Below are 15,494 nucleotides of genomic sequence, written 5' to 3' on the forward strand. Positions count from 1 at the left end.
CTGCATACATTTTAACTATAGTGCTCCTCTGACTAGTTCAACTACAACTAGTCCACGCCACGCCGTAGCCTCGCTTGCGGGAGGTCGCTGCGGTACCCCCCGTAGACAGCGCGACGCACTGTGGGACCAGGCCCCTCTGCGTGCCGCAGCGCCTGCCAGTCCTCTTCTTGGCGCCGGTGCGAGTCGTGTCAGCGGCGCGGCATATCACCGGCCAGCGCGCGATCCATACCGATCTGCTGCGGCGGGGAGATCGCCGCCGCCGCGCGCGACCTGTGGAGGGCGTCGTCGCGAGAGGCGCGGGAGGAGGGATGCCCTCGATCCTCCTCCGGAGCGCGCCGCGCGATGGCGTGGCGCCTGCCACCGCTGCCTGCGCTGCCGGGCGGCGGCGCCCTGCGCCAGTCGGGGCAGAGCAGCGGCGCGCATGGCGCGGGTCGTGCTGCCGGTGCTGCAGCTGCTGCTGCTGGCGCGGCAGCCGCCGCCGGCCGGCTGCGCGGACCTGGAGAAGCCGGCGGCGGCCGAGGTGCGCGTGCCCGTGTGGCCCGTCAAGCGCGCCGCCGTGCTCGAGGGAGACGTCGTCCTCGGAGGCCTCATGATGGTGCACGAGCGAGAGGACCGGCTCACGTGCGGAAAAATCATGCCGCAGGGCGGCATCCAGGCACTCGAGTGCATGCTCTTCACGTTGGATTGGGTCAACCGGCAGCCGGATCTGTTCCCCTTCGCGCTGGGCGCCTACGTGCTCGACGACTGTGACAAGGACACCTACGGGCTCGAGCAGGCCGTCGACTTCATCAAGGGTGAGCAGCCCCTTCCACTGCAGCCACCGAGGGCGCCGGGTCCGGCCGCGCTCTCGCTTGGGCTAGGTTTGCCTTCGTGGCATCTGCGTCGCGGCCGCACGAAGGCGCACCTCGTCCGGGCGAGCGCCGGCCTCCGCCATCGATCGATAGCCACGCACGCCGGCCTCTGCGCCATGCCCGCATTGCCGCTGCCCTCCCCCCGGTGCACGGCGGCGATGGCGCTCGTGACACGAGTGTGTCGGCACTGTGCATACCTTGCCGGCCGATGCTCGCCGCCAGAGAAGGCTCTGCCGCAGTCCTTCGGCATTCGCGAAAAAAAAAGCCGATGAATGCGCGCGAATTGCCGCAGAGCGTGCGGCTGACACCGCATGCGGTACTCTTTTCGATGCGAAGAGCGGGTACGCTAGCCGAAACTTCAGCTAGACTCACGGGGTAGCGGTGTGCGCGTGGGTGTGTTGCTTGGTCGTCTCGCAACAGGTGTGGATTCGGAGCGCTACAAGTTTGCGCGCCGTGAGCGAATGGCGTGCCGACGGTGTCCTCTGAATACCGCGCAGAGAACGAGCTCTGGTTTCGCTGCGGTCTTGATGCGGCGCCAAAGCGAGATACAGCGCTCAAATGAGTAGGGCACGGCCAATTGCTTTGTAGTGAAATTTTGAGGTGTCCTTGTCTAACACAGTTTGCGCAGTTAACCTTCTAAACGCTTATTAGAGTATTTCGGAATGAAAACGTGAGCAAGAGTTCGAAGGTGCAAACGAGGGCCACACTGGTGCAGTGCGGCGAAACAAAGCGGTATGATTTTTTTTTATCACAAACAAAAAGACAGCATAGTTAAAGACGACTAGAACTGCATATCAACGTGACGTGGCATATCATTATGGCGCTGTTAAGCCATGCGAGCGCAGGTGCATTTTTTTTTCCACCTATGACTACGTGCGCAGAAGTTGCAACGCGCACACACGTACATAAAAAAAAAAAAGTTCGTCGCCTGAAATGCTGGTTATTCTGCAATCGTGCAACTCCGTACTGCCGCTTCAAGAGCAGCTCCGCATTTGGTGTAGCCCACGTCGGCATCGCACAGGTCCGACTTTGATGTCAGAGCAACGTTCATGATTTCGGCCATCGCCAGCGGCCCTGCAGTACGCGTGAAGTGGCGTGGCGCGGTGCGGAGTGGTCAGAGCCGGTGTGTGTGCGTGTGTCTGTGGTGCGTGGCGCAGGCTCTATGGGCAACATCGACGACGGCGCATACCGCTGCCCGGACGGGTCGAGCCCCGAGCGCGTCAAGCAGACCGTCATTTCGGGCGTGCTGGGCGCCGCTTCGTCGGTCACGTCCATCCAGGTGGCCAACCTGCTGCGACTCTTCAAGATCCCACAGGTGCGTGCCCTGTAACTTACAGGTGCCGCCGATGTATACCCCCAGAAATATCGAAGAGAGAAAGCAACCTGACGCTCTCCTATCGTCGATCTATGCGACTGAGCGTATTGTCGAAAACGCAGCCGTAATTGAAGTAAGGTTGTGCTGATTGAATTTATGAAGCCTGAGTATGTGCGTTGCGCCATCGCTGTCCGGAGACTCATGTGAATGAAGGCATGCATTTCTATCGTTTTCTGATAGTGGCAAATAATACACCGTGCACCACCTCTACGAACGCTTATGCGTATGTTACTTCCAAATAGGTAGCTGTTATTCGCATGACGGTTACTGCGTAATGCTACTAAGAACCAAGCAATGCATGCTACAAGCATTTACTAGGTGTCGCTCATTAAGTAGCACAATGTTTTATTTAAGCGTTACGAACAGAAGTGCGCCAGGCAGCCCAATGGGTAAAATCTCGTCATGACCTGTCGTACTTCCGTTCTCGTGGAGTGAGAGACATGGTGGTCAAGATTTGCATATCGACTGCTGTAAACCACATTCTGAAGGACCGGACAGGTGCGCCTTGTTAATATGCAAAATCAATGCACTTTGAGTGCAATTTGAGAACGAAGTGTCTCGATTGTGCTGGCTCGTTGTTAATGGGCGCCAAGAACAACTTTACCTAATTTTTGTTCCCAGCAAACATCGAACTAAGTTCTTTTACTCTCTCTGGCCATGTTGACGTTTGGTCGGTTGCAAAAGTCGCATTAATTGATAACAAATTGTATTTATGAATGAATGAATGAATGAATGAATGAATGAATGAATGAATGAATGAATGAATGAATGAATGAATGAATGAATGAATGAATGAATGAATGAATGAATGAATGAATTAGAAGGAGGGATGGGTTGTAGTTGCAGAGGCAACTTCTAGCCGGTCGTCGTCATAGCCTTCCCTTCCACTTAATTTTCCCTGCACTTAATTCAGGCTCGTGAAGTCAATATCATGAAAAGAGACTCCATGATCACCGTTTGGCAGTGAATGGCGACGTAGCGTGGCCTCAGAGATACACGCTTAAAATCAGCTTTGACATCACCGCAGTTTGCTTGAGAAAGTGTCCGATAATGGCGATACCTGCATTTGTTTTGTTGTTTTTTTCTAGCTCATAAAAGTTTCGGTTTTATTGAGACGTGTCCCATTATCATTAGAGTACGATAATACATCGATACAGTCCAATCCAATGTGCTGAGCGTTCCTTTAAGCACATTTAACCTGGGATTATTCCTCGACAGAATGACGACACTGACGGTAACTCGACTGCTTTATTGCTGAATGCTGTCTGAGACTATAGCGCACAGAGAAAAGCGCACGAGTTATGAAAACGAGGTTAAAATATTAAACTCTGTCGACAACTTTGGAAGACAAGCGTATTTATACCGTAACACGGGGCTGAAAGAAATTCCCTTGAGACAGATCTCAAGCCGACTGAAATCTGAACGTTTCCTCGGTCCGTGAGATCAAGCTGGAGTTGCAGTCGCATTCAAGATCATCAGAAGCCTAAACCAAAACCTCCTCAGGTTATAAACCATTGACCAACATCTCTTTTGTGAAGTCTTAAAATACACACACACACACACACACTGAACTAAAACAATAGCAAATAAAGTGTTTGGCACTAGCCTGAGGGCGTGTGCATGAATTGCGCCGCTCGGCACCCGTATGAGGCAGTGAAATTGATAGCCACTGCAGTCTTACCAGCCGACACACATATAACAAGACAAAAATGTCAAGGCAGCAAAGCGCGTCTCGCAGCCCGATGTAGCATCGTGAGTACAGAATATGGAGGCAATCGATCCGCGCAGGAAATTAGCCTATTACAGCCTCAGGGGAACGCCGCGCCGTGCAAGTCGTTTAGCGCGCTCGCCTTATGGAAGTTGTAAGTGTCTGTCGATACCGTTAGAACTGCGCGCGAGCTGCGAGGCGGTCGAAAAATTTCTGCGACAGAAACGAAGTTTCCAGTTTCCGCAACATTAAAGGAGAGGAACTTAGCAAAGGCTTTACATATTACATCTCAGAAACGCGGCAGTGCGTTAATGACAGTTAACGGTGGCTCGTGCACCACGTTGTCTTTTTGAATTCGGCCAGCATTAAAGAAAAGAAACGAATATCCGTGCTACGGTAAAAGCGCGCTAACACATGCAAGGAACGCGCTGCTCCCTCCGGTTTGAATTCGGTCAGCGACTAAAAATTTATAGGAGCGCTTTATGATTTTTTTGATCATCAGCAACAGTACAGTCCTCGTTCGTTGCTCCACTAGTGCCTCGTCTCATTTCTTTTAACTTCACTCGAAACCCCGATGCAGTTGGAGTGGTAATAATCGAAGAAATTATCAGTGCGAGCCTTCCCCTGACATGGAAACGCAATTATAACGCCCTATACATCAAAAATAATGCAACTTTCTCGTTCAGGTCGGCACGCGTTGGTAGCGTGTTCACCTCTCAACAAGGTTTTACTCTGTAACAAAAGGTGGCGCTGCACGGCCGCTGCAGGTGAAAGTTAAAAATTGGATGAATTCAATGGAAAATAAACATAGTGTAGAACTATATCGATACTGGAAAAGGCAGATCAGGAAAGAATTTTTCTATCATAACTCAAGAGGCAGTGCCCGACTTTTTTTAAGCTAGGTCAGGGTGTCTTAGAACGCTCAGCTACAAAAAGAAATTTAACGAAGAAGATGACACATGTGCAGTGTGTGGTAGATCTGTGGAAGCAATTGAACACCTCATAATCAAATGTGATGGTATCCATCCGGATGTCGATGCAGGCACAGTCACTCTTCCTGAGGCCCTAGGGTTTAAAGATAACAATGGTCATGTAAATAAATCTGCAGTGGAAGTCAGCAAAAAGCGATTGGAGGATTGGTGGCTGAAAAGCAGGGATGTGACATAAGGTTAGAATTGTAGGAAACAGTAGGTAAAGATGATGGCGAATCTTAATGAGAATTGCCAACACAGTAAACAAAAAAAATAGTAAAGAAAGAAAAGCTGAGCATGGTGGCAATTGCCACCACCCCGTTTCAAAGGGGGCGCTCCTATCCATCCATCCATCCAGGTGAGCTTCTTCTCCACGAGCCCCGAGCTGAGCAACAAGCAGCGCTTCGAGTTCTTCCTGCGCACGGTGCCTTCGGACAAGAACCAGGCGCACGCCATGGTCGAGATCGTCAAGCTGCTCAAGTGGACCTACGTGTCCATCCTCTACGAAGAGTCCAACTATGGGCTCAAGGTGCGAACCCCCCCCCCCCCCCCCCCCCCCCCCCCATCTGCATTCTTCTGCTGGCAGTGTACAGGCGGATCCGTGTCCATCATACTGCGCCTGAAAGTGTTAACAGACCGCATACATAGACGCCAGCGGTTGTGACGTGGCAAATGTTCAAGTAACGAATTCGAAATTTGCCCCAATCCGCTGTGCACGTCATCGATGTTCCCCCAGTCGAAAAGCATGCTACTAACCAACGGATTCGAGAAAATTTCTCAAGGTCTAGTAGATTTCGATTAAGGGTCTCACTAACGAACATCCATTCGATTGCTGCCACGCGGTTGCAAAGGGAATCCATGCAGCTTATTCGAATCTCCGCAGTTCAAAAAAATTCGATCCACGGCCTCTCCGAGGCAGTCAGTCTACCAACCAGTCTAACGAGACCGGCATACAATCAGCAAAGCGAGACCGCAAAGAAAACTATGCGGGTTTGGCGCTATATGGTTCGCGCTTTGTACTCGAGCAACAGCGCTTTGGTATCGGTTATTGAGTACTTGCACCCTTAAGTGTCTTGCTCTGCTGAGAACAAAAGTGCCAGTGGTTCGAATCTGATGCAGTTGTCTTACTTTTTTCTTTCTACGTTTTCAACGATGCAGTTCTCGTTCTCAGTGTTATTGCTTTTATCATATTCCATTGCATGCACGTACGCTCTTTAAGCGTCTGTGCATATTGCTTCCGCAGAGATTAAGGGTGCTAACACGCGTAAGAGCACAAGTTGTCTGTGAGCTACAAGTTGCAGGGCTGTCGGCTGTACGTATACAACTCTTCGCAGGCGTTCAACGAATTGGAAGAACAGCTGCGCAGCCAGAACATCTGCATCGCGGTCAAGGAGAAGCTGACCAAGGACTCCGGCGTGGCAGCCGAGGGCACGTACGACACCATCATACAGAAGCTTCGCTCCAAGCAGCGCGCCCGAGGTACGTATGCGTTCGCAGTGCGCGCTTGCGCGCCGCCCGTCCGTAGCTGAGCGTGCGACGGTCGTCGCAGGCGTGATCGTGTTCGGCTCAGACCAGGAGGTGGCGGGGGTGATGCGCGCCGTGCGACGGAACAACGCCACGGGCCACTTCGCCTGGATCGGCAGCGACGGCTGGAGCGCGCGCGAGCTCGTCTCTGACGGCAACGAGCCGCAGGTCGAGGGCACGCTATCCGTGCAACCGCACGCCGAAGCTGTGAAGGGCTTCGACCAATACTTCCGCGCCCTCACCCCGGAGACCAACCGCCGAAACCCCTGGTTCATCGAGTTCTGGGAACACTTCTTCCGGTTGGTATCTATGCGTACACGCAGGATGTCTGCTTCGTTGATGTCGCGTGGGCCTCTTTCGTGTTTTAGTGCAAGCGAAGGACGGTGACGTTACAGCAGGATAAAAGAAAAAGCTGAAGGGCGTTCTCATTACGGAGTCCAATACCAGCGTCAGCCGTTCTGGAGGTCATTACATGTGTAACGGGGTTTAATAGAACCTGTAGGTTTAATTAAGCAGACAAGGAAAGGGGAATGAGGGGCTCGTTATAAATATGAGAGAAGCCAACAGCCACAGAAACCAAGGGGCACAGGGGATTTTTAATTTATTTATTTTGTGGTGTTGATCAATTTATAATATTACTGAATATGTTATCGCTTAAAGCTAATTGATTAGAAAAGCAGAAGAAAAAACAACCACATGCCGCCGGTGGGATCCGAACCCACGACCTCCGAATTACGCGTCCGGTGCTCTACCTCTGAGCTACGGCGACGGCTGTCAAACCTTCTGCTTTCGGGGGTATTTATGTTTACAAATAACCGAACCTTGGGAGTGTTCACCAGCGCCACCCACGTTCTTAAGCGGCGGACGTAGCACGTCCTGAGTTACCGCTGATGTGACGTAGAACGTCATCGAACGGCAAGGGTGGAAGCTGTGTTTAATGCAATCTAGTTAGCATTTTTACGGAATTCTATGGATATAAACTCACTTTGTAACCAGCTTTTTCAGCTCTTGTTTTGCACTCTTCCTGCTTACATTGTAATTCCTGTCTTGATACATCTGTTTTTTTCTTTCGAAGTGAAAATGCACTTGTTGTGAGTTTATTTTTCCTGACATTATTCTTTTTATTTTTCGCTTGTTTTTAAAACTTGCAAGCACTTTATTATGTCGTCTCTGCGTCGCCGTGCCATCTGCTGCGGGATGCAGACATTTTCAAGCTCATTTTAGGATTTTCGCTCGCCACTCTTCGATATCAAACCAGTCCATTGGACGTTGTATGCTTGAAACAAATTTGGCTATGAATTTGATAACATTACAGATTGAAAACCAATGGGTCACATGGCATTAATGAGTCACATGACGGTCATGTGACCGATGACAATCCGTCGTGTATTATTACTATGCTGTGATGTCATTTTATTTCAGGGGGTGTGGAGGGGGGGAGGGGTGGAAAGAGGAGACTGGGGCTCCTCGTTCGCTAATGTGATAGGCCACAAATCAGCACGCCAGTATGTGTTAATGCACATGCTGATGGGCAAGCTATCGACGTCAGCGTCGCCGTATTATTATGACGCCGTGGCGCCAAGCACGTCTGCCGTAGTTGAGAACAGATGCCGCCTGCAGGAGCACGGCGCTTTTATTTGCTCAGTTTTTCGAATTTTGCAAACAAGGATGGCGCCCAGTGGTCACCTTTAAAATAGAAACCGATATACTCCGCGCTTCATAGTATTCGCAAAGCGAAAAATGCTCTTTGATTCACTGATCCTGTATCTTGCTCCTTCGGATGGTCAAAAAGAAGCGAGAAGTCGGTAGTTGTCTTGCAATTCAATACTGTCTCATCTCCTTCTGCCATAGCCTCATGCGATGCTGCAGTATGTAAAAAACTGAAACAATAAGTAAGAAATAGCAAAGAAACAAAAATAAATATTTGCAGCTGTCATTTATTTTTCTTGTTCCGGAATGTGGGCTTTTGAAATAAGCGTCTGAATTTAGTGCTTAAGTTGGGATCGCAAAAGCATCTAAATTGCATCACTCGAGGATGAATTGCTTGCGAGTGGACGACTCTCGGCCTGTGCAGTTCCCCACAATTAACTCTCTTATATTCGGCAGCACTGGTGCATGAAGCCTGCTTCCATAACTGCTTCTTCTCTGGAAACGCACGTTAGCGTTTCGGGCAGTCTTTTATCATGAAAACAGCCTGTAAACTGCAAATTATAGAAATTAAGAAAGTACAGGCTGAAGAAACGCGCAAAAGCATTCTGTGAAACCAAATTTGCTATGCTCTCGTTTCGAGTGAGTTTTCAAACAAAACAACAAAATCTAGTCCCCTTAAACAGCACTTAAAACCTACTTTCATGTTCTCTCCAACAGCAAATTCAGAGTAGGTCGACGTTTTGAAATAGAGCACTTTATGAAAAATGGCCTGTAGCATGTTCGAAGAGACAGCAGCTCCACGGGCCGGAACCAAGATCGCAACTGTCAAACGCACTAAAACTATCAAGTTTCCCGAGCGACAAGTGCAAACTCCCGTTTTAAGGCATGATTAAACAATCTCCCGCAACATCATTCTATCTTTGCGTCCATAAAGAGCAATTTTAATTTCCCCCTCGAGTTAACGGATCCCGCAAAAAACGCCTCCATATGTTGACATTCGTGGTTCCGATACGCAAGAACTTTCTATGAAGTGTTTGCTTTCCCGATCCAGCACTTACCGCGAACAACGTTGTGTTTTCTCAAGACTGCTGTCGTTTTTTCCTCTCAGGGTTTAGCGATCGATTGGTCGCCTCTGACGCGTCATCCCTCGTAAAATTTTTGTCTTCCTTTAGCTTTCAGCGTCGAAAATGTTGAAACTACGAGCGGCGTTTCCGTGAAAGTGTTTGCCAATTTGCCGACATGTTGTCCATGTTCTCGCAGATTTACCCCTCTGTACGCACGCGTAGTTTTCTTTTGATTCTTCTGCAGCCTTTTACTCATTTTTGAGTTGTTGTTTTTTCTGGTCATTGTGAACCCACTTCTATGTCGCCTTTCGCTCAGCACTCTCACTTATTTCTTTTAATGAAGAATAAAGTGCAAATTTATATTGCGGTTCATGCTCGTGTCACAGCTAAGGGCACCCTTAGTCTGAAAAACTGCATGTGAAAGCAGCGCAGCGTGCCACCACGCACATATATGCATGTGATAATGAGCATATTTTGTATTTTCAGCTGCTACTCCAAGTAGCGGTGCCCATAGCTTTGCGAGGAAAGTTAACATGGCACGATAACCGTGCAAACTTGAGATTTTGACTTCTCAATATGGCTCCTTACCTTAGTCAACTTGGACAAGCAGAAAGGGACGGAAATCAGGGCTTGCCTGCGTCGCATGAAGAACGAAAACATTATTAAAAGGAAACGCGCGCTCACTTTCACGTGCACCGCCGCTATCGCTACTGCTGCACTGCTTTCCCCAACGTCACTTTCAATCCCTTTTTAAAGCAATCGACTGAGCAGGTGGAACATTTTCTAGCGCTTGCTGTCTTGCATAAATTCCTCTTTTTTATTGCTACATTTCAATAAAAATTCCTATCTCTTTTTCGCTCTCTTGCTTAGCCCCAACCTAGTCTTCTTTTCTTTTCATTTGCATTAAGAAAATAATGATACAACGAAGCAGATCGTTTTGTTCGTTTCGTACGGCACTGTTTCCCCTACTGTTCACATTTGCCTGTAAAGGGTGCACCACCGCAAAGATGGTCATTTTGAGGCAAAGCCATCTTACCGAAACGGTTTTTCCGAAATGGCGCGGTTGCGCCTTGATTGAAAAGGGGTCGCATGAGTCGCATGATAGCCGCCGCCGAGCGAACATACGCAGGGTGCTTAAGAAGGCGGCGTTGATTTCGCCGTGGAGAATCTAAGGACGCAAAACAAAACAAAAATCGCCCATGCCCAAGCAAAAGCGCGTTTGAGGCAGGCGGCACGCTTGGGAGTTCGAGCCATTTAGCAGCTGAGACCGCAGGTCTTGCAAAATATGCTAATGCCACCTTTAGGGGGAATTTGCTCCTGGTCGCGACCGCCTGCAGAGCGAGGTGCAGTGAGAGGGATTATACGAGGCGCCGCGGCGCTCTGGTCGTAGTAGGCGCGCGTCATCTGAGACGCCGAAAGAGTTTTTGCTCCTTTCATTGCTCCATGCACGACGGCATTATCGTTTGTGGTCGGCCATTTCGCACCGCCTTTGGTCAGCTAAGCGGTGAGCCGTCAACTTCTATTCGGTCTCGGACAGTTTTGTCCCCATCACTCTGTAAGTGGAATAAATTTTCGTCCGGTATTACGTAGCTGGTAAGCACTCGGGGAAATACTCGTGGCTAATTTTTTTGTCAACGCTCCTTCAAAATTCATTACCATAAAAGTTGAGATTTGCATCACCACATGTAGGACTTGGATGCATTTGTGACTTTTACTCGTTTCGACATTCACCCCTAAATTGCTGCCCGAACCGCTCCTCCAGCGGCATATCGCGCTTTTGAATGAGTATATTTACAAATTTTGTACCTCCGGTTAGGGAAGATTTTTGTTTTAAGGGGAGCTAGAACAATAAAGAAACAACAGAGCTATACAACTGCACATACCGAAAGGGGTTATAAAGAAAATACTACTTTGATCTCACATGTTTTATAATATTGAGCAGACAAGGGAAGGGGAAAGACGTGCTCGGGTTCGGATCCTACTGGCGGCATATGGTTGATTTTGTTCTGCTTTTTGATCAAATATATTTGGGCCCTAAATAATTACACTATTAATTTCCAAGTAATCAACACCCCAAATTGGAAAGAAAAAAAATATCCTATGCTCCTTGCTTTCGGCTTCCGTTATGTACGTTTCATAACATACATGATTTTATAATATTGGCGAAACTTATATGGGTTAAGGTTCTTTTACTTCTAGCTCTAAAAAAAATGAAATTCAAACTGTAATTTTCCTCTGCCTCTCAATGTGAGCGGTGGGTTCCGGGAATTGATTTTTTTTTTTTTTTTGTTTCGCTAAAGCACTCACCCAACCTCTCCAGCAGTAAAACGGCGAAATTATCCGCAATCTATGGAGGAATTCGGTGCATATTAATTATAGTTCAGCCTTGCACTGGGGTGACAAATGTAAGGCTGCTAACGAGAACGTGCCAGTATGGTTTATTCAAAACAGTGAACCATGCAGCTGCGGGTACTGCAGTGCTCGAAATAAAAATTCCGGTCATGTCGATCACAGCAGGCAGATCGACGCGATAGTCTCAAATTGTTTTGTGCTGGTAACATTTTATAGGCTTGCCGGAGGCCCGCTGAAGGGATAAAGGCTCGAAATTCCGAACGCAACAAATGATATGATTTCTTTCGTGGGATTAAGAAGATGTCTTATAGCATGTATCAGTCACAGGCGTTGAGTGAAACATAATTTAATGTGATTTTGAATGTTGTCCGAGAAGCCGCTCGGCATTTCCGCCCGCATCGAGTGACATCGAGGTGTGCTTGTCCCAATTATTGCGCCACCATTGAGCCCAGTCGTTGTTCAAAGGTACAAGCAGTGCTGGCCGGTTACGCCGACATCATCAGGAATGTGATAGCCCAGATGTGCCGGTCGAGAGTGGCATTAAGCTGCACTTCAGCACTGGCGCCTATCGAGGCCAAAACTGCCGGTGAAAAATCGTGTGTAATAATTATCAACACTGCGCGCTAATGTTTTGAGGTCATTTTCATGATTACAAGTCCCGTGGGCTTCTTTAAAGGCAAAAAAAAATGGACACCTAAAAGCTTTGCGTCTGTAGGCCTTGAATGCAGCGAAGTCACAGAGAAGCTGCCTGCGAAACTCTGAGAACATCTTTAGGCACAGTCGTGCTATGTATGTCTAGGAAAATGAAGCGCGGTATACCTGTGCGGTATGTCGGCGGGCTTGCAATGTACCTGAAGTGGAAATCGATGTCGCGTGACTCCAGACGTTCTGGCGCGAAGCGCCAAACGGCATTTCGTGCAGGCAAACATGACCTCTGTCGCTCGACACGTTTAACGATTCCTTACTAAATTAAAAACATCCTTTAATTATTCTACCTCATTACCACTGTCATTAGCGTGTCGAGACCGCTTCCAGATGCCTGCGACTTAAAATAAGCATCAGCTTTTCTGTTTATTTTTGTTTGGCGTTTCGGATGAAGCGTACGACATGAGAGCATGACGTACTGTGGCGTACTGTGCAAGGGAAGCACGCAGCAGCTCTGATGTAAGTTAAAAAATTCCAACCAACGGGAAGAGCAGAGCAATAGAATGAAAGCTGACTTAAGCGACATGCATCCAATTACTCGTTGCTTTCTTTTTCTAAAGCAAAATACGTTTTCTTTATTAATTTTTCACTGCCAGTGAATGCGCCCCGAAATCTCTGCAGTGAACTTTGACTGTTTATTATGCATGGTAAGGAAGCTTGTGGAGGGTTGTTTCAAGCGCCTAGCTTCTAGTCCACACAGTCGTTATAAAACTGAGGAAACAAGGAAAAACAAGGAAAAGAAATGAAAGGAATCAACAAGGAAAAATACATCATTAGATGCATGGGCGAGTGAAAAACTGGATAACACTTAACCTACCCTTAAGTAAAATGCGATATCATTAACATTAGCCATGTTTCACTGGTGACTAATTAGCAACGGTAATTGGTGACTCTAATCAAGTCTTTGTTGCCTACTCTGCGGTATGAGGGAGTCGCACAGGGTGCCCAAACTATCGCACTGAACAAACGCTCCTCGAGCGCTAGCCGTGGCTTATGCTGAACTGAGGCTCCGAAGGCCCGTGGTTCGAATCCTAACGCTGAAAAGGTTTTTTGTATGAAGGGATGGGAATGTGTGTCGGCATCGCACAATTCTACTCGTGTATGCAAAGCATTTAGCAGGTCCCAGTGGCGTAGAAATAGCGCGCCAAATTCACGAGCCGAAGGACAGAGGTTCGATTCCCGCTCGACCACATATTTCTTTCCGGCGAAAGTGTTTTTCTTTTCTCCGGAGGCACTCCACAGTGGCGGTTAGATTACGTCTTTCGATCAATGGCAACTGCGCTGACGTCACGACTGCGTCATTGCCTACTCAGCCAATGGGCTTTTCCGTAACACGTACGGACAACGCCGCCGGCTTTGCTCGAGCACAGGACCTCTAATGCAGCCGCATTAAAACTGCATAGTCAACCGTCGCCAGCGCCGCAGACAGCGGCTCAGTTAATCAGTCGCATGTTTCATTCTCCTCATGCATATGTGGTAATTCCGACAAAAGTCGACCACGCTATTTATTTCTCCGTCATTGAGGCGGCGAACCTAGAGAACGGCAGCGATTTCAGACCGGGCCCAACCACATCCCGACCTGAATTTTTCTGATTCTGTACCAGATGCTGGGTTATTTGAAGCAGATTTCTCACCCGCCTCGTTGTTGCGTTGAGCTCACACAGATAACAGTAAGGATTCGTGAGATGTGGCAATGCCCGAAATGTGACGTCGTCCTATGGCCTCTTATGGCATAACATCATGTGACGCAGCTTGACACATAACACTCAGTATGTTTCCTCAAGAATACGAGCGACACCCTCTGCCGGAAATTCTGCCAGGGCCACTCGCTTTGCTTCCTGCATCAAACAGGCCGGCTTCGATAGCACACGCCAGTAGCTCCCCCGTGGGCCACGTGAAGCGAAGGAAGTCGGAAGTTTAGCACAATATTGCATTCATGAAAAACGGTGCTCGCCTGGTCGCGACTTCCGTACGGACGAGAGCAACGACGCTCCAGCATGCCAGCTCGACAACTCGCTAGTAGTCCGGTGGCGTGCCTGCGGGCAGTACGAGCAGCTGTAAACACGAGCACCTAAATAGCTCATTGAGGAAAAGAGAGACACCGGAGATCTCCTATTGACAGAATGGCCGCAGAAAGCCAAGCATCCACCTCATAAACGGCTGTGGAGTAGTTTTCGGCAAGGGAACCCACGAGAAAGGCGGATTTTTTTCTTGGCAACCTAAACAAGCTACCGACAATTGAGGCGAGCAACCTTGCGACATATGTAAACCACCTCTCATCTAAGGCTGCTCGGGCGGACCTGTGAGCAGGGTGAGGTTTTACGAGGAACAGCCTGTATCAGAAAAACCTGCGCGTGTGAGAATGTGCTCGTCTGTATACATGCGTGAGTGGCACCTATAGAGGGAATGGGGTGGGAGGGGGGTTGCCCATGTGGTGGAGAGGCTATGAGAGGCGGCGAGTGGACAAGTCTGGCTGACCGAACAGATGGTCGCCCACGAAGGAAGGTTGAGCAGAAGGTCTAATGCCAGGAAGCAAACGTACACGAATGTATAAAGGCGTACTACTGGCGTATCGAAGTTGCACGGAATAGGTATTCAGTACGGCGAGACAAGTGCAGTCAAGAACAAACGTGGCAGTTTACCTAATAAAAGCGAAGGCAGCGCTTCGGCAAGGCGCACTAAGCTTGCCTATATCACGGATCCCTTAAGCGCGCCCTAGTAAAAGAGAAAAAGCAGCAGTCCTTTCTCTTTCTTACTTCGAGAATACCTTTTTTAAAGTCTCTACGAGCACCTGCAACACCTGGCAATGCACACTGGCACTTCTCGTGATTGGCTGCGCGTGTGATACGCTGTATAAATACAAACTTCAGCATAAAGTGCGGAGCAGTTTGCACTTTTGAGATGCCGGGTGAATAACGTCCATGTGCGGCGCGTAAGGCACGCGTGACAAGCTCAGGGGCTCTGTAACGGCGTCTCCAATGCAGCTGCAAGTGGAACAACAGCCTCGTAACACCGTTCAACCAGAGGCACCCACGCAACTGCACGGGCCGCGAGCGCATCAGCGACAACAAGAGCTACAAGCTCGAGGGGCAGCTGCAGTTCGTCAGCGACGCCGTGCTGGCCTTCGCGTACGCCCTGCTCGACATGCACAGGGCCAAGTGCGGCAGGGCCAAGGGCCTGTGCGAGAGCATGAGGCCCGTCAACGGCACCGAGCTGCTCGCCTACTTGCAGCGCGTCCAGTTCAGAGGTGGGTGACGCCTCTGTTTAATGCCGGATTCCCCTGGTACGCCGAGG

The 15,494-nt window shown here is 49.2% G+C and overlaps 1 protein-coding gene across 3 annotated transcripts in view; it reads left to right on the top strand.

Moving 5' to 3' along the window:
- The first annotated feature begins 409 nt into the window (after positions 1-409).
- mtt (mangetout) overlaps positions 410-15,494 on the top strand; it is a 29,140-nt gene continuing 14,055 nt past the window's right edge. For all 3 annotated transcript variants that reach the window (XM_089574728.1, XM_089574727.1, XM_089574726.1), the window contains exons 1-6: positions 410-794; positions 2,009-2,166; positions 5,264-5,434; positions 6,240-6,384; positions 6,455-6,728; positions 15,185-15,447. In XM_089574728.1, the coding sequence (XP_089430854.1) occupies positions 422-794; positions 2,009-2,166; positions 5,264-5,434; positions 6,240-6,384; positions 6,455-6,728; positions 15,185-15,447 (1,384 nt within the window). In that variant the 5' untranslated portion in view covers positions 410-421. The remainder of the gene's footprint in view (positions 795-2,008; positions 2,167-5,263; positions 5,435-6,239; positions 6,385-6,454; positions 6,729-15,184; positions 15,448-15,494) is intronic.

Source organism: Amblyomma mixtum, chromosome 2, assembly GCF_055824585.1.
Source record: "Amblyomma mixtum isolate Tamu chromosome 2, ASM5582458v1, whole genome shotgun sequence".
NCBI lineage: Eukaryota > Metazoa > Arthropoda > Arachnida > Ixodida > Ixodidae > Amblyomma > Amblyomma mixtum.